We start from the raw sequence: 14,803 nt of genomic DNA, 5'->3' as shown, positions 1-14,803 counted from the left end.
AGGGCTGAGAGACTGTAATTTTTCATTTATATACAATTTCAAGTTTGTATTCTCTTGATGGAGACTATTATAGCCCTGTGTGAGAGTCTCTACTCTTTCAGTAAGAACCTGTACATGTTTTACTAAGTCTGCTGGATCCATGTTGTGGCTTGGTATTTCTATCATAAACGTCCTGTGGAGGATAGTTTAAATTCAGTAAATGTAAGGATCTCAACTGCAGATCTATTTTAAACTAAATAATTATGTGTTTGTAAATCCCCTGCAAGGCGGTGAAGGTTGAAACATAAATTATTCTTATATTTCGCAAGGGTCTTTACAGATTAATCTATGGCTGTTGGTGAACAACTGTATACAAGTCTTATATACAGAAGAATATCCTTGCCAAACACACTCATGAGTTAAATATATATATTAGGCTTAATATACTTTACAAAGTAGATTTGGGGCGATAGAATAAACAAAAACAAAAGTATTGGATAAATGTGAAAAAACATCAGGCATAAATTGTTAATACGTTTGAGAGAACACAGAGAACTTGCAGATAGTAGAGCTGTAGTAAATTAGTATGGTTTAGAGCGGCAAGCAGCATAGCAGATTATCAGGCAAGGATTAAATAGCAAATGTTGAGAAGCAACTAATGTTGAAATAGATAGATTAGTTCTGACCTGTGCTGACAGCTTGTAGCGTGGAGCGAGAGCGGGCTGAAGCGGCAACAGCTGACTGAGAACCGGTCGGCGTGTGATGTCACCGCGTGAGGATCAGGAAGATACGTCGATCAGCTGGAGCTGGAGGATGGATAAGCCAGAGGAAGCGTAGACAGGATCACAATAGAGAATGTCAGTTCAGATAGTTCCAGGAGGAGGGGCTTGACACGGAGCTCAAGGAGCAGGATTCAATACCAAGCAAAGAGGAGAGCTGTAAGGTGAGCTTTATAGCAACAGCAATGATCCAATTACAGATGGGATGCACAATTAGATGTGAAAGCACTTAAAATTGAATTATATGTTGGTATTATGACAGCTAAGAACAGGAAACTGAGGCTACAATTCGTACAGGTAATAGAAGATTGGAAAAACGTTGCCTGGTCTGATGAGTCTCTATTTCAGCTGCAAAATTCAGATGGTAGGGTCAGAATTTGGCGTAAACAACATGAAAGCATGGATCCAGCCTGCCTTGCATCAACGGTTCAGGCTGGTGGTGGTGTAATGGTGTGGGGGATATTTTCTTGGCACACTTTGGGCCCCTTAGTACCAATTGAGCATCATTTAAAAGCCACGGCCTACCTGAGTATTGTTGCTGACCATATCCATTCCTTTATGACTACAGTGTACTCATCTTCTGATGGCTACATCGAGCAGGATAATGCACCATGTCACAAAGCTCAAATCATCTCAAACTGGTTTATTGAACATGACAATGAGTTCACTGTACTCCAATGGCCTCCACAGTCACCAGGTCTCAATCCGATAGTACACCTTTGGGATGTGATGAAATGGGAGATTCACATCATGGATGTGCAGCTGACAAATCTGCAGCAACTATTTGGAACAAAATCTTTGAGGAATGTTTCCAACACCTTGTTGAATCTAATGCCACAAAGAATTAAGGCAGTTCTGAAGGCAAAAGGGGGTCCAACCCGGTACTAACAAGGTGTGCCTAATAAAGTGGGCGGTGAGTGTACATTAGGAGTTCTAAAGGAATAACTTAGAGCTGATTCTATAAAAGTTACTAGCATAGGACTAGATTACTAGTGACACGCTACATCATTTATCGCTCATACGCAAACACCGCTAAAAGTAAATTTTTAACGCCGGGGGTTAGTGTGCATATTACAAGTTAAAAGTAAATTGTTTGTAACTTCAGCAGTTTAACTATTGTATTTGCATTAATGCATTCGCCACATAGACTTTAATGGAGTGTGCTGTAAAATAAAAGTCCAATACTTATCGCTGGCACGCTAACCCAACACTGTGTTAGGTCTACAGTGCTATATCCGAAGGCAGTTATGAATATTTCACATTCCAATGTTCTTTTTTTTAAAATATATTTTTATATATGTATATATATATATATATATATATATGTTTTTTTTTTTTTTTTTTTTTTAATATATATCTATTTCAAGACCAGTGAGTGCTTTGTTCCACATCTACTATATATATATATATATATATATATATATATATATATATATATATATATATATATATATATATATATATATATATAAAAAATTAAACATACAAAGAACATTTTCTTCTAAGTGATATTTACAGCAAAAACACAGTTATTTAAAAATTAAAATTGATTACAAATTATTTTTCAAGGTTTAATGAATTTGAGGGGAAAGGGTTCCAAAGTGTATATATATGTGTTGTATATATGAATATAATATACGTATGTGTGTATGTACACACATAAACACATAAATACACACATTTACAATGCCCTCCACTAATATTGGAAACCTTGGTAAATAAGAACAAAGAAGGCTGTGAAAAATTGTCTTTATTGTTTAAACTTTTGATCTTTTGTTTAAACAATACACAAATATACTCTGCTCTCATGGATATCAAACAATTTCTAACACAACACAGGTTTATCCAAAAGAATCTTTGTTAAATATATGTGTGGCACAATTATTGGCACCCCTATGAATTAATATGAGAAAAATATATTTGAAGTATATTCCCATTGATATGTTAAAAATTTTAGTACACCTGACTAGGAACAGGAAATAGTTCAACCATGACTTCCTGTTTCACAGGGGTATTAATATGAGGTAACACATAGGCCAAATTACCTTAGTCATTCATCACCATGAGTAAGACCAAGACCAAGGAATATAGCTGTGATGTGCGGCAAAAGGTTTTTAAGCTTCACAAAATGGAAAGTGGAATAATTAAGATGTTCCATTCAACTGGAAATGTTCTGAATCACCTTGGAAGAGGACGTGTCTCTATATTGTCTCAACGCACTATGAAGAGGATGGTTAAAGAGGCCAAAATATCTCCAAGGATCACAGCTGGAGAATTGCAGAAGTTGGTTGCGTCTTGGGGTCAAAAAGTCTCCAAAAACAAACTCAAATGACTTCCGTTTGCCAGACAATACTGGAACTTCAATGAGGATTGGGTTCTATGGCCAGATGAAACCAAAATAGAGCTTTTTGGCAATAAATACCAGAGGTGCCAATGGTTAAATATGGTTGTGGTTCTTTAATGTTTTGGTGCTTTTTTCTGCCAGAGTACCTGGACATTATGTTAGGATACATCATGGCATAATGGACTCTATCAAATATCAACAGATATTAAATTAACACCCGAATACCTCTGCCAGAAAGCTTAAAATGGGCTGTGGTTGGATCTTCCAGCAGGACAATGATCCAAAACATACATTAAAATCAACACAGAAATAGTTTACTGACCACAAAATCAAGATCCTGCCATGGCCATTTCAGTCCCCTGACTTAAATCCCATAGAAAACCTGTGGGGTGAACTGAAGAGGAGAGTCCACCAATGTCGACCTCGAAATTTAAAGGGACAGTCTACTCCAGAATTGTTCTTGTTTAAAAAGATAGCTAATCCCTTTATTACCCATTCCCCTTTTTTGCATAACCAACACAGTTATATTAATATACTTTTTTACATCTCTGATTACCTTGTAGCTAAGCCTTTGCAGACTGTCCCCTTATTTCAGTTATTTTGACAGACTTGCATTTAGCCAATCAGTGCCCTTTCATTTTTAATTTGATGGCGTGGTCACAATGTTATCTGTATGGCACACATGAGCTAACGCCATCTAGCTGTGAAAACAGCCAAATGCATTGAAATAAGGGGTGGCCTTCAAGGGCTTAGAAATTAGAATATGAGCATACCTAGGTTTAGCTTACAACAAATAATACAAAGAGAACAAAGCAAATTTGATGATAGAAGTGAATTGGAAAGTTGTTTAAAATTGCATTCACTATCTGAATTTGATTTTAGAATGTCCCTTTAAAGGATCCCTTGCCATGTATTCTCCAACCTCATCAGACATTATAGGGGAAGACTCTGAGCTGTTATCTTGGCAAAGGGAGGTAGCACAAAGTATTGAATAGAAGGGTGCCAATAATTGTGCCACACATTTTTAAGATTTTTTTTTTTTATGTAAACCTTTGCTGTCTTTGCAATTGTTTGATATCCACGAGAGCAGAAAATTGTGTACTTTTTGTACAAAAGATCAAAAGGTTAAACTATAAAGACAATTTTTCACTACCTTCTTTGCTCATATTTACCAAGGGTGCCAATATTAGTGGAGGACAGTTTTATTTTTATATATATATATATATATATATATATATATATATATATATATATATATATATATATATATATATATATATATGTATATATATATATATAAAACCATACACATATTTATATATATATATATATATATATATATATATATATATATATATATATATATATATATATATATATATTATATTATATATACATTATAGCCCTTTCCAGCCAAATACCTTGTCATATACCATATACCTTCTAACCCTTATAAAAATATTTTATTTATATTTATAGAAATAATTATTTTTCCAGAAACTGTATATATGTATTTGATGTATTTATTTTGTGTTTGGTGAACATTATAACCCTTTCTCTTTTACGTCAGATCTTCACTGGCTCAAACCAGTTGTGCGCCCATTTAGTTTGTGCTTGAGCGAATGCATTTAATTTCAGCTTGTAATAGACGAGCAAGTTAGTGTGGTTGCGATATTTGCTTATCACAACTTGCCCTAACAATAGCATGCCGCCTGTAATTTATTATTATTATTAGCATTTACCCGTAGAAACCGACACCTTTACTGAAAATATGTATAAAAAATATATTCTCTGTAAAAAAGCTATGTAAACAGGAAACAATAGCAGCACAAATTAATCTCCCAGTGGGGACAGGAGATAGGGATTTTTGTATCTGAAATAGATGGTTGTGCTCATTTAACGCCACAGCCACAATTATATTTCAATACTTATTAGGCTGTGAGTTTTTATACATAGATAACATTAAAAGGTCTGCTTTACTTGCAGGCTCAGCCCTTTTTATGGACATGCCCTTGAGAACAACAGATGATTGCTTTAATGAGCTTTTTCTAATACAAAAATAACATACATATAATTCTCTGCAGTAGGTATAACAAGACATCTGTAATATATTAAGGGGAACTTTTATACAGAGTCTCAGAGGGGAGAATGGGATAGTGAGTACCAAATATTGATACCATTCTCTTCCATTTTTGTATACATAACATTTTCTATCAGTAAATGCATTGTGTATCTTGAGACAATTCTGCATAGCGAGATAAATAGCTCTCAAGTTAAAATTTGCCTTTCTGAAATTGATTGAGTGACCTCCCAGTGCTGATGAGACTTCAGTTCCTAAATAATATTGCTAATATATATGGAGAGATATGGAGAGATTTGTATCATCAGGCCCTTACAGAGGAAATTATATGACAATGCCAGAAAGTAAGGTGGGACAATGCATCTTAAAATGTATATTAAGCAGTACTATATTTCTACAATTATGTTGTAAAAAAAGATGTGAATACCCCAAAACATGGTCTCCATACTGGTCACAGTGTGGTGGAGGGTAATTAAGATGTATTATTTGTATTGGTTAAAATATGCAAGGTAAAATCATTATATATTATCCATAGTATTTACAGGAAGTGATGATTAATTACTGCATATTTTCCTTAGTGTTTACAGGAAGTGGAGATGCTTGTGCAAGAGCTTTTAATACAAGGTCTGGGAGCTTGCAACAAGTGTTCCAAGGTCACACATTCATTATTAATTCCATTCAGGTGAGTTTGTAAGATTCATTTTTAAGTCTCCATCTATCAAGTTATGACAGTTCAGATAAAATAGGTGCAATGTCTATGCTAATCTGTTAGAGAATAAGCTAGCATATTAATTACATAGGTATCCAAAGCATCTACACTCCTCCATCTTTCTAAGCATTACTGTAGAGTATAGAAACACAGTCTTAATATAAATTGCTTTTATTGCAATTTCAATGAAAAACATCATTGAGGGATCCATTTGATGCACAATTTGAAACCACTTCAATTTAAGTTTTTGCCTTCTTTTAGATCAACAGTAGTACCATGAATAAGTGAAAGGTTGAGCTTTCTTCAACCAATGTTACTCTAAGTATATGAGTGAAATAATACTTTCCCATAAAAATCATTTACTTCAAACTGTAATGAACAAGTATGAGTGTTTACACCAAACTTGCAAGCGCTACATCCCTCCATGGTGTTTTTCATATAAATAACCTGTTCTTAAAGTGAAGGTCAATTTTCACCAATGAGTGCCCGGTTTTTAAAAATACTTTTAAAAACAGGGGCACTTTCATTGATGAAAATTAACATAGCACTGTATTTGAAGAAATACTTACCTTTTACTTCTGCAAAGCCGGATCGACGATCCCCCTCCTTCTTCTTCCTGCTGTAGACCACAGCAATGACGAAACTGGCTTCCTCCAATCATAGCCAGGCATCACGAGCTGGACGCTCTGGGGTGCAAGCCATTATTGGAGGAAGCCGGTTTTCGTCATTTCTGACGTCACTACAGAGGAACTGAGGCTGAGATCGGTGATCCGGTTTTGCAGGAGTAAAAGGTACGTATTTCTTAAAATCCAGTGCAATGTTAATTTTCATCAATGAAAGTGCCCCTGTTTTTAAAAGTATTTTTAAAAACCGGGCACTCATTGATGAAAATTGACCTTCACTTTAAATTGTCGCAATAAATATTGAATTTTAATCAATATTGTGAATGCTTTGGATAGTGATTGGATTGGCTTTGGTGTGGTGTTCTGAGTGGGAAGACCACCTTGTGCACCTACCCAACTTCTGAGATAGCTGTGTATCTGTGCCAACACTGAATAAAACACTCTAGCATGTGTGAAAGGACTACTGAGCGCTCCAGTATTACTATTATATAGATCATTTCCATTTTTAAAATTGTTATGAGTACATAGTCCCAAAGAAAGACACCCTTACTTCCAAAAAATCAACCAAAGTGCAAGCAATCCACTGAAAGATAAAAAAAAATGGCAAGCACTCACTTTTGGTCCTTTTATTGGAGAAACATCTTAAGTGATGTTTCAGGGATCTTTATATAAAAAAAAATCAATAAAGCCATGCTGCTGCCTTCTGATTAAAAGTGAGTATATTAATAATTTGTTAAAATGTCTCCTTTTCATGAGAGCATACTGAGGTAGGCTTAGAAGAGTGCATGTGTCTGGCATGTAGAACAATGTTACAAACATTATTGAGAATACAGCTGCTGTATAGTGCTCTAGACACACACATTCTCCAAGGAGACCAAAAGAAAAGGATGCATTTTATAATATAAGTAAATTGTACAATCTATCTGAATCATGACATTTTAAGTTTGCCTTCTGAATCTTTTAAAGAGACAGTAATCAACTTGTAATTACAGTTCTGTTGCGTTGCTAAAGAATAACATATTATTATAGTCAGTTATATGTAGAGCACCAACAGATTCCGCACAAGTCTAAACAATTTTAAATTAAATTATCATCTTGCTCGCTGTAATTGTTTTTCAAAAATCAAACCCCAGCCACCACACTTCCTTTTATTTATAGGAACCAATCTGGACTTGACAAGGCTAGCCACAGACGACATGTTAGCATACAGTACATTATTTTGCAGTTGCTACTTGCTAAAGCCAATTAGCGACAGATATGTAGCAGGTTTACACAGTGTTTACTACCCCTTTAAGGGAACATTATCATTGTGATTTATTTTATTATAGGGTGTCAAAATGTGGCATGAGTATAAGTAATATGTTTTTTTTTTTTATACATTTCAGATACATAATCAGTTTTTGTACACTGCTTCTCATGATGGAACACTCAGAATTTGGGACATTAAAGGTCTCTCCGAACAAAACAAACAACAAAAAAAGAAGTCCGTACGGAGCAAAAACTCTCAGAAGGGAAGCTTGACTCATATCTTCCACAATAAAGTTGGATGTGTACTGGAAGCTAATGGGGAATGTGAAACTGTGGAGCTAATGTGAAAGGAGAAATTTTAAGGAGAACGTGAAGTCTGTGGAACCACTGATGTTTTTGTTGTTGGAAATGTTCACAATTATAAAGACTGAGCAAAGTTGGAGACCTGTCCTACTGCTTGTAGAAATATTGTACAACTGTCTGAAGAACATCTCTGTGAGAAGCTTTAGAGATACTGATATATATCGATATTAGAGCACAGGAGATGTTTATTAACAAGGACAACGTTACGTAAAAGCACTTCTAAGTACAATCCGTATACTGCACTGGACTAAGCAGTTGTACATTGTTTTGGAAACCTGACTCGATTAGCTTTATTAAGACTGTATTACTGCCGGAAGCAAAGTCTCCATTATTTGAAGATGATTGATAAAGCTCTGTTTATGTTTTAGTAACTGTTTCCCTTTCTGTAGATTCTAGAATTGGCAAGTTTTGGTTACCAAAAAGACCAGGAATTTTTAGAAAAAAAAAATTCCTATATTTTGTTTTTAATTTATAGTCTAACTGCTGTGGAGCTCTCCATAAGCATTGCATCGACAATCAGCAATGTGCTGGCCCTTTAAACATAACGATTTCCTTATCGTTTTAATCCAGAAATGTAACACTATCCTGCCAACAATGAAATCTGAAGCCTTAAAATAATTGAAGAGTATAATCCTGAATAAAGACAAGCAATAGGCTAATACTTTACAAGCTAGACTGTAGAATGTACAGGACGACATTTAAAGAGACAGTATTATCAATGCATTCCTTTTATGTTTTAAGGAGCATATTCAACCACCTATCTGATTGCATGAAAATCAAACCAAATGCATTTTTTATTTAAAGGGACATTCTACTGTAAAAATGGCATGCTCTATGTTTAAGCTCAAGCAGATGGGTTAAAGGGGCATGCGACCCAAATGTTTTTCTTTCATGATTCAGGTAGAGCAGTGATTCTCAACCACGGTCCTCAACAGGCCAGGTTTTTATTATAGCTTAACTAGAGCACAGGTGAAGTAATCAGCTGATCAATAACACCATGGTTACTAACCTGCTCTCCCCAATAAGCTGATTATTTCACCTGTGCTCTGGTTCAGCTATAATTAAAACTTGGCCTGTTGGGGTTACTTGAGGACCTGGGTTGAGAAACAATGATAGAGCATGCCATTTTAAACAACTTTCCAATTTGCTTCTATTATTACATTTTCTTCATTCTCTTGGTATCCTTTGTTGAAAAGCAGGGAGGTAACCTCATGAGTGTGCATGTCTGCAGTACAATATGGAAGCAGTTTTGCTATATTGCTTATACATTTGCAAGAGCACCAGCACTTTCTCCTGCCATGTAGTGCTTCAGAAATGTGCACACTACCTATCTAGATATCTATTCAACAAACAATACCTTGAGAAAAAAGAAAAAAAAAATCTAATTTGACAATAGAAGTAAAGGAAACTATTTTTTTTAATGGTATGGTCTATCTGAATCACAAAAGAAAAATGTAGGGTTTCTTGTCTCTTTAAGCAAATATGTAACCTCCTGCTCAACAGGCACAAGCATTGCAGCTCCCAAGTAGGAAACCCCCTGAGAGCCAATCAGAAGCGGCAGTTGTACAACTCACCAATCATGTGCTGTGTTCTGCTTAGGAGCTGCAAAGCTTTAGGAAATAAATTATTTGCATGTTTAATAGACCTACATTTCCTTAAGGCTTCTATCATTTTGATGTGCTGCCCCTGTGTTAGGAAGGTGGTCATTGCTGATTTGGAGCATATCATTTTTGCATTGGAGTGTCCCTTTAATTTGCTACTTTTGGGACCATCTAATGACAGAGATAAGCTATTTATATCTTAAACAAGTTTTAGTGTTAGGGCATAGAGAAAATGAATTAGGAATGTCAAATGAACATCTTAATTGCCTGAAACTGATTTAGTGCAAGGATGTTCCAGAATAAGTATTTTTTACATAGCTATGTTATAATAAACTGAAACAGTGCCCAAGTCATGTGATACTTCAAACACATGAAAGAGAAGCAGGTTCATAAGTTACAATATTTGATGTAATTTAAACCTATTTAAAGAGATATTCCAGACAAAATTGGAAACCACATGGGTGCATTTGGGTATTGAACAGAGGCATTTTTGTAATATACATGCATTAGCAAAAATGCTTTAAATAAAAGCTATAGCTGTTTCAAAATTGTATTTAAGTATGCACCGTGCACCAGCATTTTAAGCAGAGCACTTGCCCAGAGAGCCTAAGGTGATTGTAGCATCTGGTAATGACTCAATTTGTTCATTGCTGACATGATACAAACCCCACTGATTCTCTGAGCAGCTGCAGTTTATAAAATGTGGGTGCAGTGACAATATCTAGCTATGCTTCACATGCAGAGAAAAATGTTAACACTAAAACAGTGATAACTTTTAATAGAAGCATTTATGCTAATACATGTACATTGCAAATATGCTTCTTTTCATAGATGTAATTCATCTATGTGCATTTAAACTTTGACCGGAATGTCCCTTTAAATTGATATTAGAACCAACAGGAAGTGAATTTTTGTGCTCAATGTAAAGGGATATGAAACTCAATATTTTTATTTCATGATTCAGATAGAGGATGCAATTTTAAACAACTTTCCAAATTACTTGTATTATTCTCTTGGTATCCTTTGTTGAAAAGCATACCTAGGAAGGCTCAGGAGCAGAAGAACACTATTATGAGATAGCTGCTGATTGGTGGTTGCACAAATACATATATATCTTGTCATTGGCTTACCCAACTTGTTCTTCCAGCTCCCACTAGTGCATTGCTGCATTTTCAACAAAGGATAACAAAAGAATGAAGTAAAATTGGCAACAAAAGTAAATTGTAAAGTTGGTTCAAAATGCTCTATCTGAATAATTAAAGAAAAAATGGGTTTCATGTTTAATGGTTGATAAGACAGCTTACAGGTCAGGAACACGCCCCCACAAGAATGAATATAGAGAGGGTTTTTTTTTTCTGGACAGGAACATCAGTTTAAAAACAAAAAGAAAACAAAATTGTAATGTGTTGTAAAATACGTCTTTTAGATACAAAAAAAATATATATTTTTTTACCCAATGTAAAAATATATCATTTACATGTTACTCCATTTTGGTCACTTCTATGTGTAAACCAAATCTTAGATTAGAAGACATCACCTATTCTCTTCCTGTTGAACTATTTTTTGTTTGAATGCAAATGATGTTTGCTATAAGCTTTGTGGTGTCCCAAATGCCCATATGAAATTATTTTACTTGAAAACTAGATGCCAATAAGAAGCCTCTAATAAAACGTTTAACCCTTAGGCTGCAGAGAGGAACCAAAACATTTTGTGCAGTAGCATGTTGCAGGTCTCCTAAAGATATAAACTGTTTAATGGTATTTTCAATGTATGTATAAGATTGTCTTATTGTAAATTAAACCATTGTTATGGTTTAAATTAAAAATGAAGAAAAGAGATGTGCAGTCATACTACACAATTTTGAGGGATCTTGGCTTGTGAGATTCTGTAAAAAATCTTCCAATTACTATGAATCCATTGGTGGAAGTCTCTAAAGGCAGTTTTTTTTCCCCTTGAGAACATTGTGTCTCGCAAAGGGGTGTTCCCTTTACTTAAAGGGATATGAAACAGTGCTTTTGTAGTAAAAACAAATATGTTAAATAAAAGTAATTATAAAAAGAACTTCAGTTCTACTGTCACATGACTTTTGCAGCAAATGTGCTCTCCTGAGCAGGGACAATAAACTGACTACAGCTAGAGCAGATATCTCCTAGCAACACTTCATAGGAAAATCTGCTCCTTTGTCTTGCTGTAGAGACCACAGCCCCCTTGTTGGACTGTGAAGAGAAGTAATGGACTCTACAAATTAAATAAAAGAAAATAAATAAAGGTAAAATCCTTTAAAAATGATAACTAATACATATTGCACTTATTTCTATTAAAGCAATATGAAACCCAAACATTTTATTTTGTGATTCAGACAGAGCAGACCATTTAAAAAAAAGTATCTTATTTACTTCTATTATCAAATTTGCTTTGTTCCCATGACATCTGTGTTGGAGAGATACCTAGGTAGGCATCTGGAGCACTACACGGCAGCAAATAGTGCTGCCCTCTAGTGCTCTTGCAAATTAATAACATTCTTGCAAAACTGCTGCCATAAAGTGCTCCAGAAATGGGCCGGCTCCTAACTATATACCCCTGCTTTTCAACAAAAGTTAACAAGAGAACAAAGAAAATGAATACTAGAAGTAAAATAGAAAATTGTTAAAAATCGCATGCTCTATATGAATCATGAAAGAAAAAACTTGGGTTTCATATCCTTTTAAGTGTAACCTGCTGCATAGCGCTTTTTTATTACAACAATGAAACAGACCGTTTTATATCCCTTTAAGGGAAATGAATAAATGGAGTATTAAAATAAAACAGCAGTAAAAGAAATGACATTGTCAAAGTGCATTAAAACAAAATTGTATTTTATGGAAAAATTAAAATTCTAAAATATGTTTAAAAGAAATGTTACGTTCACTTAACCATAAACAACAATGTGTACAATTAGTTTAGAGTTCATGCATTTCTTTGCATTAATACATTGGGATTATTGCATGCCATTTGACCACACATTTTCTAGTTTAAAGGGGGAATTTGAGCTATATTTTTAAAGGGATGTGAAACCCAAAAACTTTCCATTCTATGGTACTTCAGGTATCAAACTTGTTTTATTCTCTTGGAATCTATTGTTGAAGGAGCAGCAATGCACTACTGGAATCTAGCTGAGCACATCATGTAAGCCAATGACAATAGCTATAAATGTGCAGCCACCAATCAGGAGCTAGCTCCCAGTAGTGCATTGTTGCTCCTGAGCCTACCTAGGTATGCATTTCAACAAAGGATACCAATTGAACAAAGAAAATTAGATAATAGAAGTAAATTGGAAAGTTGTTTAAAATGACTTGCTCTATCTGAATTTTTTACTTTACTGTCCCTTTAACGTTCTATTCAGTTAAAAAAAGCATGAACTTGTGAAGTGAGCAAACACAAGAGGTGAACACTGAGTGAAAAACATAGTAAACTGATAAGATATGCCACCTAAAGCAAAACCCAAGAGATCGAGACGGCAGGGTTTAAAAAGACCAGCAATTCTGCACAAAGCTGGAGATGTTGTACAACAAATACATTTGAAAACCTTTGGAATGACTGCGGGAAAAAGCCATGCACGGTACTTTATATGGCATTTCTAATGGATTGGAATGGGATCAATGTGTGCTACTGCTGCCTATTCAAGGTTGACTTACATATTTACTGGTTATTGTGGGTTAAGCTATAGGTTCTGCTCTTTCTAGACCTACCTGTCTGAAGTGAAAGATTTGTTAAAGGGGACAGAATATATTTCATAAGCAGGGTTAAAATAAACACAACATTACACTCTAGACAATTGATAAAAGAAAAGTATGTAGCATCAACTTGAAGGGACAGTCAACACCAGAATTTTTGTTGTTTAAAAAGATAGATAATTCCTTTATTACCCATTCCCCAGTTTTGCATAACCAACACAGTTATAAAAAAACAAATTTTACCTCTGTAATTACCTTGTATCTAAGCTTCTGCTGACTTCTAGTGATGTCGCGAACCTAAAATTTTCGGTTCGCGAACCGCGGACTCGAACTTCCGGTATTGTTCGCGAATGTGCGAACCGCGCGAACCGCCATTGAATTCAATAGGCAGGTGAACTTTAAAACCTACAAGGACTCTTTCTGGCCACAATAGTGATGGAAAAGTTGTTTCAAGGGTACTAGCACCTGGACTGTTGCATGCTGGAGGGGGATCCCTGGCAAAACTCCCATGGAAAATTACATAGTTGATGCAGAGTCTGCTTTTAAGCCATAATGGGTCTAAATCAACTAACATTCCCAAAGTGGCTGTCTCAAAACATCCTGGACAGAAGATAGATTGATAGTGATAGATAGGATAGATAGATATACATAGATTGATAGTTAGATAGAATCGATAGAAGAGAAATAGATAGATTTGTTAGATATATAATTACCCTAATAAATTCTAATAATCAAACATGTGTTCTTGGACCCAACTAGCTTGTGTCAATTAGTACTTTTCTTAGCACTTTAATCCCTGTTCCCCCCCCCCCCTATCGGGGGAGTTCTATATGGCCTGCCAGATTACCCTGAAAAATTATAATAATAAGACATGTGGTCTGCTACCTATTTTAACGAGGTTGTGTTTTAAGTACTACCATTCTTAGCACTTTAATCTCTGTAACTCCCCTTATTTGGTGAGGTCTATACGGCCTGGATGATTACCCATACAAAATATAATAATAAGACATCTGCTCTTGGTCTGCGACCCATGGTAACTATGTTGTGTTAATTAGTAATGTCCTTCGCATTTTAATAGCTGTTACTCATACTCACCCTATCGGTGGAGGTCTATATGGCCTGCATGATTACCCTTACAAAATATAACAACCAAACATATGTTCTGGGACCCATGGTAAGTAGGTTGTATTATGTAGTACTGTTCTTTGCATTTTCATACCTGTTACAACACCAAATGGTGGCAGGTCTATCTGTCCTTCATGATTAGCTGCACCCAAACCCAAAAAAAAGCAGAGTGGTCTTAGACTAACACCCATGGCTAACTCTGTTGTTTCAATTAGTACTATTCTTAGCACTTTCATCCC

The 14,803-nt window shown here is 35.2% G+C and overlaps 1 protein-coding gene across 1 annotated transcript in view; it reads left to right on the top strand.

Annotated features, from left to right (window-relative positions):
• WDR86 (WD repeat domain 86) overlaps positions 1–11,787 on the top strand; it is a 119,714-nt gene extending 107,927 nt beyond the window's left edge. The window contains exons 7-8 of the mRNA XM_053713796.1: positions 5,761–5,864; positions 7,900–11,787. Coding sequence (XP_053569771.1) covers positions 5,761–5,864; positions 7,900–8,109 — 314 coding nt within the window. The 3' untranslated portion in view covers positions 8,110–11,787. The remainder of the gene's footprint in view (positions 1–5,760; positions 5,865–7,899) is intronic.
• Positions 11,788–14,803: the final 3,016 nt, after the last annotated feature.

The sequence above is a fragment of the Bombina bombina genome, chromosome 5 (assembly GCF_027579735.1).
Source record: "Bombina bombina isolate aBomBom1 chromosome 5, aBomBom1.pri, whole genome shotgun sequence".
Taxonomy (NCBI): domain Eukaryota; kingdom Metazoa; phylum Chordata; class Amphibia; order Anura; family Bombinatoridae; genus Bombina; species Bombina bombina.
The sequence above is the reverse complement of the archived record's forward strand: the minus strand, read 5'-3'. Positions and strand labels throughout refer to the sequence as shown.